The 19,663-nt window shown below is 25.9% G+C and overlaps 1 protein-coding gene across 1 annotated transcript; it reads right to left on the bottom strand.

The window, feature by feature from the left end:
- Positions 1-1,666: 1,666 nt before the first annotated feature.
- LOC112591195 (alpha-aminoadipic semialdehyde synthase, mitochondrial) lies at positions 1,667-8,092 on the bottom strand. Its single transcript, XM_025334929.1, has 17 exons — positions 8,028-8,092; positions 7,780-7,930; positions 7,033-7,209; positions 6,785-6,937; positions 6,604-6,731; positions 6,424-6,521; positions 6,158-6,285; positions 5,683-5,957; positions 5,413-5,584; positions 5,143-5,341; positions 4,664-4,904; positions 4,344-4,593; positions 4,088-4,259; positions 3,892-3,986; positions 3,208-3,409; positions 2,748-2,924; positions 1,667-1,833 (listed from the first exon to the last, which is right to left on the bottom strand). Exons 1-17 carry the CDS (start codon positions 8,075-8,077, stop codon positions 1,718-1,720), a joined length of 2,784 nt encoding a protein of 927 aa, XP_025190714.1. The 5' UTR covers positions 8,078-8,092; the 3' UTR covers positions 1,667-1,717.
- Between the last annotated feature and the right edge of the window lie 11,571 nt (positions 8,093-19,663).

The raw sequence follows: 19,663 nt of genomic DNA, 5'->3' as shown, positions 1-19,663 counted from the left end.
TAAATTAATTTACTCTACTATTAAAGCAAACAGCATAAAATGGATTCTGCTAACTCAAATTTGTTACGGTGTACTTACGTTAGTAATACGAAAGCAGCACATGCAGGTATGAGTGTATGACGTCCGTTCAACTAGCGTGAAAACACACATTCACTTTTAAGGGGTTTAATTTAGGCAATTTTAATAACTATAAGAAAAATTAAAATTTTAAATCTTAAATAATAATTTAAAGTAGTTTAAAAGTAGTCTCGTGTAACTATATCAGTGAATTATTGTCAAATTTTGCATAATTACAATATTATATTATAAAAACAATCATTTTTTTGCATGATAAAACCTAGAAAGCTATAATTAAGAAACCAATTTTTTATCATAAAAAGAAGAAAACTTATCTGTGCAATATTTAATAAACAAATTATAGACGTATAAGTTTGAGTTATTGTATTGTACAATAGTACTGGACAAGTAGGTAAGATGATCGATAGACCAAAGACGATAAAACTAATCAACTATAACACTTCTGTGAATTGTTTTGACGTTTAAATAATGTCGTCGCGTAACTACATTGTTTTCGATAATAACGTAAAATTAAATAAAATTTATTTCACAGAAGCGATTTTTATTGGTTCAATAATAATTTATTTTCTGTAATAAAGTTAGTATGGATATTAGGTAAACCGTGTAAAAGTATAAAATAATTGTAAGTATAATATTATATAAGTCCCAAATTCGCACGATACAAGCATTCCAGTCCATTACCCTCCGTATGATAACGTCTGCTGTTTGTTTCCAACTCTTCACTACACTCTGACCTAAAAATTGAGTCAGTTGACCAATTAGCTACCAAACATTACAGATCCTTCTACTTCAAACTACCTTCCCATACCAACCCATTAATATCACAAATCTTATCTACCTAACCCATTAACCCCATCCATAGGCTCAAAAGAAAATATTGCAGAGATTTGTTAATCTAAAGTAAATGCACGCTGGGTTCCAGCACTGGTTGGCCTCCCTCTTCAAATTATTCAAGTCAAATATTGTACATAAATTATCAAATTTACTTATTGTGATGTAAACACAGATTGTAAATATCATTATTTTTAAATAAAAAAAAAAAAGTATAGTATAGTATAATATACTATGAAATAATTTATTAATAAACTCGTTTAGTTGCTTAATAAATTATCATAGGAGATCATTAACGGTTCTATTAATCTATTAGCATTCAATTTTTAAAGAGGCAATATATAACTAAAAATCCATCGGCCATTTAGATTATAGACGCGAGACTCTCAGACCAGCCAGACTCTAATACTCCATATCATACCTATTATTTAAAAACTACATTTTTATTTTAAAATCTAGCACAGAACTGGATATCATTCAATTTTCTTAGTTTTAAATTAAAATTATAAAACACAAATTTTAAAATTAAAATAATGCGAAATTACTCCTTTTTTGCATCCTCAGAAAAACTATCATCATGAAATTAGTCGTAATTACTTATACCTGTTAAAAGTATTTATATGGTTGATTAATGGTCATAATATATAATAATGAATATTGATTATGTATTATTTACGTATAAAAATAAGCTATGCAATACGAACTAACATGACTAATATTATATCATAACGACGTTTTTTTAAAAAAAAAAAAAAACAATACAATGAAACATTTTATTTGAGACGAAAAATATAATTAAATCATGAAATCATGACCGAACATTCGTGGTTTGCGCAGATATCCCCTCGAGCCTTAATCTTGTTAACATGGGTCTGTAAATATCTGGGGTGAATGGTAACACCATGCCCTTGGCTTGTATTTCTCCTAAAATAAAAATTTTAAAAGTTAAGTATATATTGCCTCAAACATTTATAATTAAAATACCAATAATCGTAGTAATTCAAGCATTCATTTAAAATAAAAATAATATATAATCAGTGCCCCGCAAATATCCGAGGTGATGCATTTACAATTTTAAACTATCTAAATAATTATTATGGTAGGCTATGATGCTGTAGAAGATTCAATATGTAAGTTATTCTTAGTGGAATAAATTACTACCCAATAAATATATATAGGTATCCTAATGATTTCTTTTATATTTTACATACTGCCCAATTGCCTTCGTTCCAATTCATATTTTTTAAATGATATACTGTTAAGTGTTAACTATTATATTGGAAGGTCATATTTGTTTTTATTTTTTTGTTGCGACAAAGAAATATTTAGCTTGTCTGTTACATATTTTATGTATACTCTTAATTTGTGTTTTGTATTTATATATTCATATATAGTATAAGAAAATAAACTTAAATTAACCTTTTTTGATAACAACCAACGAAACCAACGAATAAAGAATTTTATTATTGCTTATTAGTTTTTATAGTATAATTAAAAATGAATTCTAAGCACAAGCATTAAGAATTTAAATTTAAATTTGTTTAAAAACCTCTATCCAACAAATTTGACAATATTTTTATACCGAATAACTGTTTCCATACAACAGAAGTGATACATTTTTTTTTTCGAAATCAAATAATTATTCATTTAAATTATGCGTAGAAAATAAAAATGTATTGACGTATGACTGAAACAAATTCAGAACAGGATACTATTCTTGTTTCGTTAAAGCATTAAAGTTATAGTTTGCAAAAAATCTAATATTTTATCATTCTATGAAGATTAGCGTCACTTAACAAGTAAAAACAATACTAATAATTTTGCAAATTATTATTCACCTTGGAGGACCATAGTAGCTGCTATTGCCGTTGGTATCCCAACCGTTTTCGCCATTGCTGTGTATCCATTGGTCTCGCCGTAAGACACAAGCGTTACCAATTTTTTTTCGTATCGATTGCCTGGCCACAAAACTCCTATGTCGTGGTACAATACCACCAGGTCTCTTTCGTCTTTATCTGCGTAAGCAAAAACGATTGCACGTTTTCGGTGCGGTATAAAATATTACTATTATTACAATAATTACATACGTCCATCATGCAATCTAATAATACTTTAGTTAAAAAAATTGTAGCCATTTTTCATTAATTTGATATTATAAAAGTTTTTAAATTTATTTATAATTAATGTATTGACTATATATACTAATAATATATACAAGTATAGGTAATATAAATATATAATATACATTAATACTATATACATACTATAGTGATTATAATAATATTAATATGTACGTACTTAAAGACAATTTTGAAGCGATGAATTGTGAAAACGTGTCTAATGGTGAGCCGAGTTTTAAGACTGGTTCCTCTGTTAGCAGTCCTAGATCCATGACTTTGTCTAGAACCGATGGTCCGATTTTATCGGCTACTTTCGACAACAAATTTTCGTAGAACATGTCAATGTCATTGATCTCTAATAGCGTGCAAATCAACTGACACTGTGCCAAAATGAACGTATTTATAATATTTAATTTGATACACATACTTACTGTATATAATAATATAGTTATCCGATAATAGAAATGTTTAATTATCCTTAATCTAACTAGAGGTGGGTTGACATTCTTTTCCAATATTCAATAAACCGATCTTTAGCCGATATAAAACCGATCAAATTATGTAGATTATATTTTATTAAGTAGAAATAATATAAGAAGAGTATATTGTTACTTGTTTATAAAAAATAGTAAAACATAAATTAATTTATATGCAACGCAGTTTTTATGTTTTGACTTTTTTATAGGTGTTTAAAATTTTCTGGTTGGTATCCGAAAAACTCAAAGTGCCAATATAAATCGTTTTGTCGATACTATAATATCGGTTATTAGTTTTAGTAACATTTTAATTATAAGTTATAAGTTTACAACCATATCATCATAATACTAATATTATAATTAGCTATAAAAGTATAAATGCTTACCCATGTGATATCAGGCCCATTTGGATGGAGGACAGCGTGGTCCTTAGAATCGATAAGACGCAGTTTTTGTAGTATCTTCATCATCTCAGAAAAACCTAAATTCGTGATATTTATGAAATTTACATAAGAAAATATAGGTTATCTACAATAATTGAAAATTATAAATATACGTATTTCAGAATATTGATGATCTTACCTTTATATCGTATCGTACCCCTGAGCATGGTCTGTACTTCTGCTGCTATGCCGTATAGTTTGGCATATCGGGTGCTGTCTCGATTTGGAAATCCCTCAAACGAAAATCCAGGTAAGAAATCTAATTCTGTCGTACTGTTCATTAGAGCGCCACCAGCAGGGATATCGATGATCTAAATCATTCGGTTAAATATTGGAAAAAAAATGTAAAATAAATGATGAGCGATGTGTTAAGATCCATTATTCTGTATACTTACTTCGTGATTTTTTAGGTATTTGGCTTCAGCTACGGTATTTACAAGCGCTCCGCGAGGAAACCACGAGAACTTATATCTCAGCGGATTGTTGGAATATTCGGGAGCCGGTAAGCCCCCGCAATATGATACGAACGAATCGATCTTACCACCCTCTTCGTGTATCTGATCAATACATTCCATGGCCAACAGATGATCGATGCCCGGATCCAATCCAACTTCATTGACAATGGTTATACCGGCTTCGACGGCTCTATAATAGGTATGTGAATAGAAATTTTAAACTAAATTTATTCGACTCCGCGTTATTTGTTGGTACGTACTTATCATGCAGCTGTGACATTTTATTTGAACAGTATGAAGCCGTCACCATATTTTTTTTAAATTCTATACATTGTTCAGCCACTAAGTGGTGGAATTGACTAGGTAGAAGCGACACAACCAAATCCGACTGTCCAACGAGTTCTTTCAAGTAACTCAAGTCCTCCAAAATATTTATTTGAGTTGGCTGAACTCTATTGAACTTGTTTGCCAAGCTATTGGCTCCACTCATGTCCACAGAACCTATACATCAAGTATATTCATTAAATACGAGCGTAGACCAGTTTTTTTTATAGTAATGGCTATTGACTTAAGTTAGGACTTTGATGAATTTTGCATTTTTTTTTTCTTTGAGTGTTATATAGTTCTAACCAAAAATTAAATTTTTTTCGTTGTATAATAATTTAGAATATGTAATTTTTATTTTGTATTTTTTGTGTTAAATGCATTTTTGTGTATTTTTAGGTCATTATAATTTTACCGAGTATGATTATTAACGATTCGTCTTTTAAAAGATATTCGATTAATGGTCCACACACATGGCCGGAACCGAGTACCAATACTCTTTTGCCAGTGTGATCAACATTGGAGGACTTAGAGGAAGCGAATTTATTGGCTAGCCGTAACTCTTTGATGTATTCAAACCGTTCGGTCAGCGATCCATTGCTGGCGATGATAGCCTACGGACGATGACAATGTTTAGCAGTATAATATAATAAATAATATACCGTAAATAGTGTCAAGGACTCACTCCTAGAACTGTTGGAGAAAAAGTTTCCTCTTCCAGTGGTTTAGTGGCGTCCGATTGAAGTATATTCATGGCATATGGAAGTACCAAGTTTCCAAATAAGTCGGTGGATTCCATTGGCAGTTGCGTCGGCATATTATCTATCGAACACACCAAAACTCCAGAGCCTCTAAAACTGTTATACATACCAAGCGCGTGCGTATAATTAATTATTTATAATATCATATTCGCCACTTGTCGGTTTTTAAATTTCATACATGCATATCCGCATACCTCTTAGTGTCTTTATGTAAATGTGCGTCGTAAAGACAAAACGGATTGTCAATGGTCGTGCACTCGTTCATGAACTCTATAGAACCACCCGGATCTGCAGATATATCACAGATGCCCAGTAACCTGTGCGGAAGTCCTGGTGCGCCTTCGGATATTGGTATCCACGGGAGTTGAGAAGGAGTGAGCAGTGATTTTGCGTCTGGTACTGTCAACAGTTTGGAACAATCCGGAGCCCAGTATATGCAGTTGATGATGACCGAAGCGTACGGAGCGATCTACGTTGAATGGGTAATGCGTATATTATGTAATGTTTTATTATTATTATTATAAATAATTATAAATTGAATAGAGGAGTAAGTGTTTGCACACATATTTAAAATATTAAATATGTATAATTTAATGTTATGAATTATATTTTGAATTATCAAATAAATAAATACGTAATTTAGACTTAGAGCAACAGGAAAAATTATACTTTTTTGTTGAACGTTGATCTGTATTTGGACGGATGTTGTTCATATTCTTCTTGGTCATATCCTCCGCCATCAATTCTTTCCAAATAATCTTTACGTGTTACTACACACGCGTAAAACTTTGTACTGCCTATAGAATATCAACAACAATTAATGTTCGCACATAATTTGAATTGGATGATTATATATAATATTTATGTACATTTTTTTAACAGTGTATCATAATAAATTATTTTACTCTACATAACAACTATACTACCATTACTACCTCCATGTTCTGCAACTTTTTGGAGCATAGACGGTGGCACATATTCGTGTGGTAGCTCTTGGAATATTTCTTGTGCTCCTTGCGATACGTTTCCCGATCTACAAAGTTGATTGTGTTAAAAATAATAGTAGTTTTTCAATTATTAATTTTTTTAAAGTTATAAACACACTCATACAATACCCAGTAAAGACAAATGTAATTGGACCTATTGATTTAGGCATCATTCCCAACGCAATCTCGTACCCGGCGTCTCTTAGCGCTTGTCTGGCCATCATCGAATTTCGGTAATTGTGGGCGGGCCCGATGTGCTGTGAATGTAATAACGATTTACGAACGGTCATGGTGGAATTTATCAATTTACCATTAGTGGTGTGTGGTGTCCAAGAGCTAGCAACCGTAATCCCAGACCGTGTAAGATATTTATGATACCAGCAATCCCAGCATATTTCCCAAAAGCCACTACTCTGTTCCCAGAAGAATCCATGAGCTTTTCGTAATCTATTAGTCGTATGTTCTTCAAAGCGCAACAACACAAAACACACACGTGTGTCGTTATACAACGTTAGAATAATATAGAGGTTTTCGAATTTTAAATTATTAAGGATGTACTTTTTCTAAAATTGCGTCCAGCAGGGGCATGTTAGCCTCTTGTGCTTTGATTGTGTGTGAGAACATGCAGTACGTTTTGTTCGGCAGCAACAAATCGATAGGGACTTGTTTTACGCCAAACACCACAGACGCCTCGGATATATCTTCTTGTATCACTGCTCCGGCGTTTACATATGCCTGTTTTTATATTATGTAACATTCAATTATTGGTTAAAGTAATCTGATGCAAGTTACTGTCTGCAAAAATTTTTAGTTGAATAATATTAAGGTCAAGGCCAGTCATCGCATTTAGCGTGTACGATAATATTGTACGCTTTTACGTTAAGTGAAAACCAAAAACTGTCAAATCTTACCTATATTATGGCTGTATATGTAGTCACTTTATTATTATTGAGTAGCTACATATTACATGATAAGTTATTATATTATAAGGCTAATAAAAGGTTTAAATTGTGCATTTTAACAATCGATCATGAACATAAGTAATCCAAACAAAGAATATTATGTGTTTTCTTACATTTCATTAACATATTAAAGTTATAAAGATTTTTTTCTCGCGGACGGTTAAATTTACAATATCATGGATCATTCGCATCATTAAACATTCATAACATAATATATATATTATATATATATATATCATAAAATATAAATATATTATTTATAAATAACATGTGCCGTGAAATAGCACATTTTCCGTTTCATTTATGTTCTATATTAAAACATTATATATATATATATTTATACTTGAACGGGATAAGCTCTTCTATTTGCCGGTTGGACGATTACTTTGACTCCGTTTCTGGTTAATTCGGCCACGTTGGCTGGTGCGAACGGGGCTCTTCTTTCCCATACTGATTGATCTTCTCTTCGTATGGCTATCACTTTCCCGGTATGTAAACCGTTTTAAATACACTGTTTTAGAAAAAAACATTAAACATGTATAATTTTTGAATACGTTGTATTCAATTTTATTATTATATTCTTTACATGTTTTTTTTCGAGCTAGGGTAAAGCCACTATAATACTTAAAACTTCGTAGCATAATTCAATAAAATATATATAAAAAAAATAAATATTGTGTAGGTATTCACTTTTACGTATATATAACACTACAATGTTCGTGTTTGCTTCAATGTAAAATATTATGTTCTTTAAAATTGCATCATTATCATATTATTAATAATTGATAAAAACAACACGATAATATCAAATGAAAATTATAGATAAGTCTAACAGTTGTATAAATTAGTCGAGGAGCAAAGTCTTCCTATTAAATGTGTTTTTTTATGATTGCAAACTATACAATTAATGAGAAGATGTAATTTTAATTATTAGTCAATAGTATATTTGTATTATATTTAATAAAATAGTGTTGTTACACGAATAAAGGTTAATGATTTGATTCACCTAACTCTCTAAATCAATAATATCTAGTAAAATATTACTGAAAATCTAAAGAAATCTGAATAGTTATAATAAAAACTTAATATTTTTGTTGAATATACTTAATTTATCAAAGCTCTAAACATCATAAGTAGAATAGTTAGGTAGTTAGGTATTTATCCATGATTTTGCAATTTTTTTGGCGTTATTTACATATAAAATATACTATTCAGGCCATATTGTACAGAATAATATTATGATAAATCAAATAATTCAAAATAATATAAATAATAATTTTATTAATATACCTACTTTTTTCTTATTCAGTAAATTGTAATATAACTATATTAGAAAGTTGAAACTATCAGTTTATTTAAATAATTAAGCAATTATTTATTTTCTTATTTCACTTGAAATGTATCAAATTGAATATAAAATATAAATCTTACTATAATTATTTACCTAATAATTTGTATTATGTTTATTTATTATATTTAGGTCAGCGTCCAGTAAATGTTGTTATACAAGTAGGTACTCATACCTATCTATGTATTACAATGTTTAAAAAATTAATTCAAATTTTTTGTGAATGGTACCATAACAAAATGTATATTACTTTATTATGTTAATGTCATATTCTAAAAATCTTTATAGCAAGAATTAATTTTTATTTGTATATAAAAAATTTCAATTAACATACATTTTTTCAACGATTGTGTGTATTTGGTATTTATAAATATTATTAAATAAAACTATTTAAACATTTAAAATATTAATAATTTAAATTTATTAAAAATAACTAAAATTGTTTTTAATAGTTAAAAATTTTACTCAAGACCATAAAATGGTAAATATTTTTAAATGTACTTTGAGGTTAGATACATATTATTAAAGTATGCAGTGGAAAATATAATATGTTAATATCCCTTAAGTAGGTACTTGACTATTACTTATTTTCACTATGATGACATTCTTTAGTAGGAATTTATATCACTTTGTTCGTATTCTATAGTTCCAATTGGCAGTGGGAGTAGTAGGGCATTAATGATTTAAACTTAATTTCTAAAATATATTTTTCGTTTAGAATTTTGACATTATTTTGGGTTACTCATTGTTTTAATTTTTTAAAAAACTTCAATGATGTTTGAAAAAAGGAAATCAGGGCTAAATAAATTGGATCTACAAATATGTGTGTAAATTTTGAAAGCGGTTAATTGATTCCTAGGAATAAAAAGGTGGTAGGTAAGTATGGTCCTAGCTATAAATCCATTTGCCTACCAAGCTATTCTTATCAAAAATTTCATTGCACTGGCCGTAGCCACTTTTCTCTAAAATAAAATACCAAAATACCATAACGTCGTAACTTTGATTAAGCGTAATTGAGATACGTATATAGCATATACGAGCGTTTATACGCGTACAAGTCGTTTATCGTATATTTGTTTAGTGTATAAGTTATCATCTATTTTGATAATAATTACACAAAGACACACGTATAATATCTGTATTATTTCACTATATTTTTAGTAGCATGCTGTGTGTTGATTTATGAGTTATGATTATATTGTCATACAGTTATAATATAGTAATACAGTTTTATAAATATTGTGTTTATTTTTTTTAATTTTGGAAAATGGAAATAATAGTTAACGAAAAAAACAAAACTGTGATTGTAAAATATAGTCATAAAATTAGGTTTCATAAAATATTGAATAATAAAGTACAAAGATGGACTTTCTGTATAAGTACATGTAAAAGTTTTTTAAAAACACATAATGGTACTGAAATTTTTAGTGATCATAATCACAATAAACTTATAGTAACAAAACATTAACCGGCAAAAACTATAAGCAATAATTTTAAGAGAAAAGCAATAAAAAGATATTGGTATTGCCATTGAAACTTATTTGCAGAGAGTTAAAAACCTTTAGTATAAATAGTTTAACTTTAAATGATACTTCTTTAGTAAAAAGAAATGAAAGAAATACGCGTAGATATATCTATTCATCTTAACTCACTAAAAAACATAACAGAAACGCATGTTGCTATAAATTAAATGACATTATAGTTACTAATAAAAATGATTCATTTTTATTAATTAATGATAACAATAATGGTATCATTGGGTTTTTAACAAAATTTAATTTAGATGTGTAATGCGAAATCAGAACAATATTTGTCGCTAGCATTTTTAAAAGTTGTCTAAAATATTTTTATCAGTTTTTCATTATTTACGGCCTTATTGGAAAATCATTTATTCCGTTTGTATTTTTTTATTGCCTAATAAAGAAACAAAAACATACCTACGTTTATTTGAACATACTGTAAATAGTTGTGCGCAGTATCAATTAACATTTTCTTCTGATGTATTTATAGACTTTGAGATTGCTGTACGATCGTAAAGCTTATTTGGTCTAAAATCGATATAAAAGGATACCGCTTTCATTTAGGACAAAATTGGTGAATAAAGATTCAAGCTTTTGATTTAGTAGACTCATATAAAAGTTTAAACATAGAAAAATGCAATTTTTTTAAATATTATTTTAGTTTGCTATTTCTAAGACCTAAAGAAGTTGGCGAATGGTTTTTAGAAGACTTAATGATATATGTAATGAAAAACAAACACAGTTATTTTGCGATTATAAACTAGACACTTATATCCAGGGCTGTGAATTTATAGGAAAGTGCATTTTTTTTTGGTGATTATAAAACATAGCTTTGTGAGTACATAATTTGAATTATGTAATTACGAATCCATCTATGAAACTTTTATATTGCATATTTTTGCATTTTTTGACGTTTTTAATTTTTTAGGTCATTTTTTCGCATTTTTAGGTCATATTTCACATTTTTAGGTCATATTTTGCTTTTTTTAGTTTATTTTCTAGTATTTTTAACCAAATTTTGTCAATTAACTTGTTTGAAAACTTTTTTTTATTTTACACAGGCTATATATATTATGTCAAATTTTTTAACTTTTTTATTAAATAAACACTTTTTTGTACTAATATTTAATATCCTGTACCTAATATTAATATAAATATAAAAATTAAATTAAAAACCATTTTAAATGAATTTTATACTATAATTTTTGGCATTTTATATTCCTTTTTTTTGCATTTTAAGTGCATATTTTATTGCATTTTGTTGGCATTTTTAATGCATTTTTTAAGGGTTTTTAGTGCATTAAATTCACAGCATATGAGTTATATATAACATATAAGTTATATCTCACCTAATGCTACATTTCTCCCCAAATATTTGGTCTAAATTTGCAGCTATCGCCGTGCATACAACAAATGGTTGCAAATCATATCATTCTCGATTGAACCGACATTTTTCACCCTTTATCTTAAAATTTTTAGTTTTGTTGACGAACTATTAGAAGTACAATTAGAGACGCACGTAAAATTACATAGTACAAAATAAAAAAAAATACAAAAGTACACTAAATAAAGAACAACATTGGGGAAACAAATAAAAAATACATATTAATACGATAACCCTATTCGAATTTGTCAAATTCTTATAATTTAAATTTTTATCAAGAATATAATATTACAAAAAATACATATATTTTAATTTATACCATTATTATACAATTAATGTCATAATTATATAATTTGATTTCTAATTAAGATTATTAGATATTAAAAAATAGCATGCACGTATTAACATTTTTTTTTCGGGATTCAACTTACTTAATATCTTTTTTTTGCTGAACTCAATTTACTAATCCTTAGGAAATCAATGTTCAATACAAATTCTGAATTAAGAAGGGTATCTAGAAGGTATACAAAAACAATTAATACTTCAATATTTTTATATGGTCATAAAGTATATTTTTCTAAAGTATTAGTAAAAAATAAAATACACAAGATAATGTATTACTGTAATACTTTAAAAATACAACTGATTTGTACAAATGAATGTATACTTATTATATACGAGTATAATTGAAACCAACAGAAAAAAAAACCCAAAACATTTTAGTTGTAATTGTAGTTAATTCAACTTCTAAAGTTGAAGTTAAAATAATAAAATAAAATTATGAATCGTTATAAAAGGAATAAGCAGCTTATAGTTTATAACATGATCAAACCTGAACCAAAATATTGTTAATGTTGAATTTTAAAATATTTAAAACGTTATTTTCAAAAAAGTGTATAATAACAATTGCTTAGTTACTTACTTACTTCAAATAAATATTTAAATAATAAAAAATAAACGTAATGGGTCCTTTAACTAAAGTACGGTTATTCAGATCAATATTATTTTAATGGTGGGTGGACTTATATTTTAATATTACGGATCGATTTTCTGAAAGCTTTGTGTTTAGGTGCGAAAATCTTATGTTTATATTTTTTTTTATATAGTTCGTTAAAAACTTATGAAAACTAAAAGTGTGTTTAATCAGTGATACTACTAGGTATGGTGTACCTGTAACTCTTTTAATGTCTATTTGATTAATTGACTTTATTGGATTATCATTAAATATATTGTATCCTGAAAGTCGACCAGGTAAGTTATTACGAAAATCTGCTGTTCGATGCTGAATTTTTTTATACCTCTTCCTTTTCATTTTCTATTAAAAGAAACAATAAGTAATACAATTTGAATTACCGATTCTCATAAAAAGCCCTGTGGGTCTTTAAATTAAACATTTTTTTTTTTTAAATTTCTGTAAAACAAATATGAGGTATCTAGTGTTATTAAAAATTGTTTTATTTTTAAATAATTCACAAAAATTGTATTACATACAAGTCGAACATTTAAAATGACTATAGTAATAAATTCTTAGAAAAAATATTTCGATTACATATTTTATCTTTTGTACATATATAATAAAGCATAACATTATTAAATTAGGTATATTATATTATAATATATATGTTATTTATTTGATTTGGTACCAGTAAAATATAAGATACATGTATAATAACAAATTAATAGTTTATTTAACAGAGAAAAAAATAAAATGTAAAAGACAACATACATGGATATAAATAATCAAATAACAATTTTTTTATAACTTAAATACATCATGTACTAAATATTTTTTAAGATGTGAATTATAGAAACTTAAAGAATTATTAATAAGATTAATATCTTGTACAGAATTTCTATTAGCCATCAATAGACTAGACCAGGGTTTTTCAATTGGTGTTCCGTAGCACACAAGTGTGCCGCGATCGTAGTACATGTGTATAGTGTTATTAGGTATTACATTTTTAATTATAATATAATATATTAATAATAAAAAATAAAAAATGCTTTTTTTATTTGTTTTTTATTGTTTTATTACTATAGTGTTCCGTCAAATTGTATAGTTATAACTTATAACTTATAAGAAATGCGCCATGAACATAAAAAGATTGAGAGCCACTAGACTAGACGGTGAGCTTAGTATATTATATAACATGCATATGTGGGGTAGATTATTTAAATTCCTTTTTTTTTTCGTGAACATTTTTTAAACTAATTTTAGTATAATCAATCAAAACATTTAATATTTTAATCAAAAATTTTAATTTAAATTATATTAAATGCTGAATTATTGTTTGCGTGTTTAAAAAAATTTGATTGTAAAGTTTTACACAGAATTAAGAACTTTAAACGTAACATTAAAAATACGAGAACTAATACAATGATTTTGAATTCTGTTTAGATTTTGCTTTTGTATTAGTGAATACTAAATATGGATGCCAAGTAAGAAATTCATAATAAAAATGAGATCAGACTAATATGAGTTACATATACATTTAAAACGTACTTTATAAGTACGTTTTAGAAAATAAAAAAAGGTTTGATATTAAATTTAAAATCCAATATCATGTATACTCTTGACAAATTAATATTTATCAATAAATGATTAAATTTACTAGGCATTTTTTTTTTTTACAGAAAATGTATTTAAACAAATATACACCATTGTCTTACGCACTTACATACCATTTTCAAATATTATTATTTAAATTAAGTTGTTGTTAAATTGCATTATTGGCTATATTGACTAATAATAAAATGTTCAAGCGTGAAATAATTTTTGAAATGTTGTTAATAAAGAGACGAATAACGAAAGAGATAAATGATCTTCTTGTAAACACCTAGAGTAATAACATAATAGATTTGATTAGAGAAATATTTATTTTACTATCTGTATACTTCACACTACCTGATACACGAACAGAAATTTATGAAATAAGTATAGTTAAACGAACTCATAAGCTTTAAGATAATTAATTATTAGTATTTGGTTAATTTTATCAAAAGTTTTTGATCTGTACTAGTATAAATAATTCCAGTAAGTCAATTTGAGATTAACTTAAAACATTTCAAAATAAAGTGTTTAAAATATATACATAGGTTTGTAAGTGTTAATTCTTTTTAATTAAGACCACGTTGGGTGAGTATCTTTGATAACAAATGATCGAAAAAAGACTGCTGAATATGGGTAATAAATAGCGAAAGGTGTAATATATTTTATAATAACGTGTTATTAATACGAGTATGAGTTTTCTTAAAGCAATGTAGTTTAGTTCATCAGGTTGACGATATTAAATTATTACGTATTGCTGGTTTAGTATAGCCATTATTCAAACAATTAATTAAAAAAAAAAAAGTAATTTTGAGTTTCAATTTATACTCGTAAAAATACTTTCATTAACGATTTTTTGATTTTAAAACCAACATACCTACACTATTCAATCTTCGCCAATAATTTATAAAATAAAAACATTTAAACACCGTGGAATTACGTTTTGTAATGAAGTAAATAATTGTATGCCCTACGAACTGTATTAGAACACTAAACCAGTTGTAATAACTAATAAATAACAATCCTTAGATACATTTATATACAAATAGTTTAAAAATAGTGAGCATTTCAAAATATGATTTAGTGCTTGGGTAAACAATTAATTTATTATAATCTATGCTTTTCTTGTTGATTTTAGTTCAATAATTTAAACACCATTAAATTTTGTACAAAAATGTTAGAAAATTTTTATGTAGGTGGGTGTATTAAAATGAAATTTTGTTTTTTGTATCATCATATAGGTATATAATACAACTATATTACAAATACTCATCTTTTACGTGGTGCCCACTGCCCACACTATCTCATAGTGCCAATGATCTTATAATAAAAATTATGGTAAATCGTTTATATAGTACGTAAATAATACAATAATATAGTTTTAATAATGTATTATAATATATTCAATTTATCTACAGTTCAAAAAATATTAAAATTTTATCGAATAAAAATTAAAAAATTGTTACTAAAATGTGTATATGACTACAATTATAAGTATTTTACTATAGGGAAACATTATATGTGTATACTGTATATAATTAGCTACGGTTGAATATTTTTGAATATAATAATATGAATTTGCAATAATTTATTTTAATGTACTCAATTCGTAGTTAGGAGTGAAATATTCAAATGTTAGGTTTAATATAGGAAAACAAAATCGGATCAATATATTTAATATTATATGCATATATTTTATTCGTATAATATTATAATCAATGCAAGTTACATTTAATAATATTTTTTTTATTATGATGGTGTTTATTATTTTATTCAGGGATCACTCGATTGTGGCCTTTTTAGATCTTTTCTCATTTTTTCTTTTTCCAATTATAGCCCGTACAAATTAAGTAAAAAATACTGATTTTTAGCAGTTATCGCAACACTATATAAATATCTCAATTATTTTGTTTCTCGTATTTTTACATACATTTACTACATGGAATTTAGAAGAGAAGACAGTATTCAGCGCAAATGAAGCTTTCCATTCCAAAAAAGATAAGAAAGCAGATGAACTTCTAGATAACAAAGTTAGTGGGGCACAGGTGTATTGTAGATAGGTATATATAAAAAAAATAGTCACATAAATCAGTCTTTTGATAAAATATACATTAATTTTTTTTATTATATTCTTGTACAGTTGTACAATTCGCGATTTTTACTTATTTAATAGGTACCTTTATATATATATTTAATATAAAATAATTTATATAAACTAATAATAATAATATATAAATTATATTATTATTTTGTTTCATATAAAATGCATTTTTAAGCTTTCAAAAATTATCGATCAATATATTATTATTACACTATTATGAATTTAGAGTTAACTGTTTTAATATTATTTGTTATTAGATTTGTTTGTAATTTTACAGGACTTTTAATATTTAAAAGTTAATTTTTTGTGTAATTAAGTATAAAAAAAAATTAACGATTATAAACGTTATTTTGTGAATCATTATTTATTAGGACGCAATAGGCATATTTTTAATTGGACCGCAATAGGGCAGATAACATTGAATTAAGTCCCAAATATTGAGTTGAGTTCCTCAAATACTTTTGGGTTATCGGAGTTGAGAGTTGAGTCCAATCAATATTGTTAGGTTATTTGAGTTGAGTCCTTCTTTAATTGTAATAATAAGTATAAAGAGTCAATTAATTAAAAAATATTAAAAATAGTAATAAATAAAGGTGCCTATTTTTTCTTAGATAATAATTTTTATCGATAATTATTGAAAAATACTAAAAAAATTGAAAATCTGTCATACCTATAAATATTTCAAAAAGAGTTAAAATTTATTGAGAATTTCATCATAATATAGGTACTGAAAATAATAATTTGGAAATTTTAAGTACATACTTATCTTATTATTTTTAGAAATATAACAAAATATTAAAAATTGTTTGAAGAGAAATAATTATTTTACCGGTGAATATCTGAACTGGCAAATGTAAACTCCTCTAAAAACATTTTGTTACTGTATTACACTTACATAAATTCCCCTAAAAAAAATTAGAACCATTTAGCGTAACCCAGAGGACACCACGTGGAGGTAGTTTTATCTAATTAATAATAATATCATTGTTAATATTAAGTCAATAAAATGCTTATTGATATTAAGATGAGATATTTGTTAAAATAAAAATTAAAAATTATTTGGTTTAATAATTTTTTTATTTAGTTCAACTAATATATTTTATCGAAATTTTATTAAAATAACTTAGAACTTTGTTAATTTTATCAAATATATTATTAAATTAACGTATATATATTTTAAATTTACAAAAATAAAATTATTTTAACAAAATTGTTATTATATTGAATATAACTAAAATATAATTAGTTTAATAATAACGATAATGATTTAATAATTTAATGATAACTAAAATATCAATTAATTAATAAAATTTAAATAAATAATGAAAAAATCGAAATAAAAATGCAAACATTTATGGAAGTGTAATACATGGTAGCAAAATATTTTTAAGGAATTTACTTTTTCATCTTTTAGGGGAGTTTACATTTGCCCATCTGAACATAATATATACATTATACATACACTCCATTTTTCACTCATAATAATTTGATAATTAAGTAAGTACTAACTAATTGTGTGTCACCGGCTATATAGGTAGTTATGACATCTTATCTAAATGGACTTAATTTAAAGATATTATACATAAGTCGATAATAAGATGGACTCAATTCAAACACATAAAAGTAACATGGACTCAATTTAATATCACCGAATAGGACTACCTGTATTTACCCTCTTCATTTTATAATAATTTTAATGAGTGTACTTTTGAAAAAAAAAAGTAATAAAAAATACTAAATTACATTCTTAGTCAAACTTAATGTTGACTAAACATATAATGTAAAGTAAATGTAAACGATCTTATAGATTTTTAATTTTAATCAGTATTATATTTTTTTATATAAATTAACAAAATGTAGTACAGTATGTTTTTATACAAATTGTTATTCTCTGACATTTATTTACATTATTTTATTAACAATGTAGTCTATGTTTAAAGTATTTTTTAAATATTGTTCTACAATTATTAATCATATTTCCCGAATTTTCGCAGCAATCCGGTATTCGTACTTTATTACTCGAAACTCTCTTGACAGAGACAAACATTACTATATGATAAACACATTTATACATACATAGGTTTCTGTGAAAACTATATATAGAGAGTTTATTCTGATCCCATTATCCCCAATATTCTTTATAAATGAAACCAGGTATACTTCCCAAGGTATTCCCACGAGGAAAAACATAAGTTTAGATATTAATTGTAAAATCGTTCTTTTGAAGTTATGATGTTTATTATTAGATAAATGTTAAATATAAATTTCTGTATTTACTAAACAGTATATTTGAAATCTAATTTGAAGAAATTTTATACGTTTATTTAACTTTTATTGCACATTACCGCAGATGAGAATTATTATGAGGAAAAATATTGTTTTGATTTTAAAAATAATATTTAATATCATTCTAGATATTTATATTTTATACCAAATTTAAAATGCACATATCTATTATGATTTAATTTAAAATGGTAGATAACATCCAATGACGGGACCTTAGACATGTTTATGTATACCATCAAAGAATATGTCATTTAAATTTATAAATTTATAATTGTTAATTTCAAATTTGTACATTGTATGATTTTTTTAATAATAACCTCAGTGTCTAGAGGTATTTCCAACTTTATCAACAAAAAAATAAAAAAATAAATAAAATTGCAAAGTATAAAAGATTAATATTATTAGTTATTTAGGTATGTTAAATAACGTTAGCTACATCAAGGCCAAAATAATTTGCAAAACGTTTCATCTATTATATAATTAGCGATCAGTGATGAACTCTATCCAAAGAAAATTAACTATGAATAAAAAACACCATTCAGATTTTAAAACTTCTGGAATTTGTTGATGGACCATATGCGTTAATGTTTACTATATAATCATTGAACTTTCTGATACATCATTGCACAAACATTTTGTGTGAAATATGGGAGTAAACAAAATATTTAAATATAGTTAGATTAGATAAATGTATAAAATGTATAAAAATACAACGGTTTAAAATTGTGTTGATTATGCTATTTAAATTAAGGCAAATTAAAAAATAGTACCTATTTAACATTTTGGATTTTTTTCTAAAGTCATAATTGTGCAGTATTAATTAATCTCGTTTAAATTCAATATCATGGAATATTAAATATTAACGTTTTAATAATATGTTTAATAATGCTGTATAAAATAAATATTATTGATCTACTATCTATAGTAAAATGTGACATTGATTAAAAATAAAATAATTGTATTGCAATTATATAAATTATTATTATTTTTTTTGTAAAAAAAAAAAAAAAAAAAATTGAGAACAAATTTATATTTGATAT

The sequence above is a fragment of the Melanaphis sacchari genome, unplaced genomic scaffold, assembly GCF_002803265.2.
Source record: "Melanaphis sacchari strain LSU unplaced genomic scaffold, SCAv2.0 Contig12_pilon_pilon, whole genome shotgun sequence".
In the NCBI taxonomy this organism is placed as follows: domain Eukaryota; kingdom Metazoa; phylum Arthropoda; class Insecta; order Hemiptera; family Aphididae; genus Melanaphis; species Melanaphis sacchari.
This window is presented reverse-complemented; position numbering and strand designations above follow the sequence as displayed.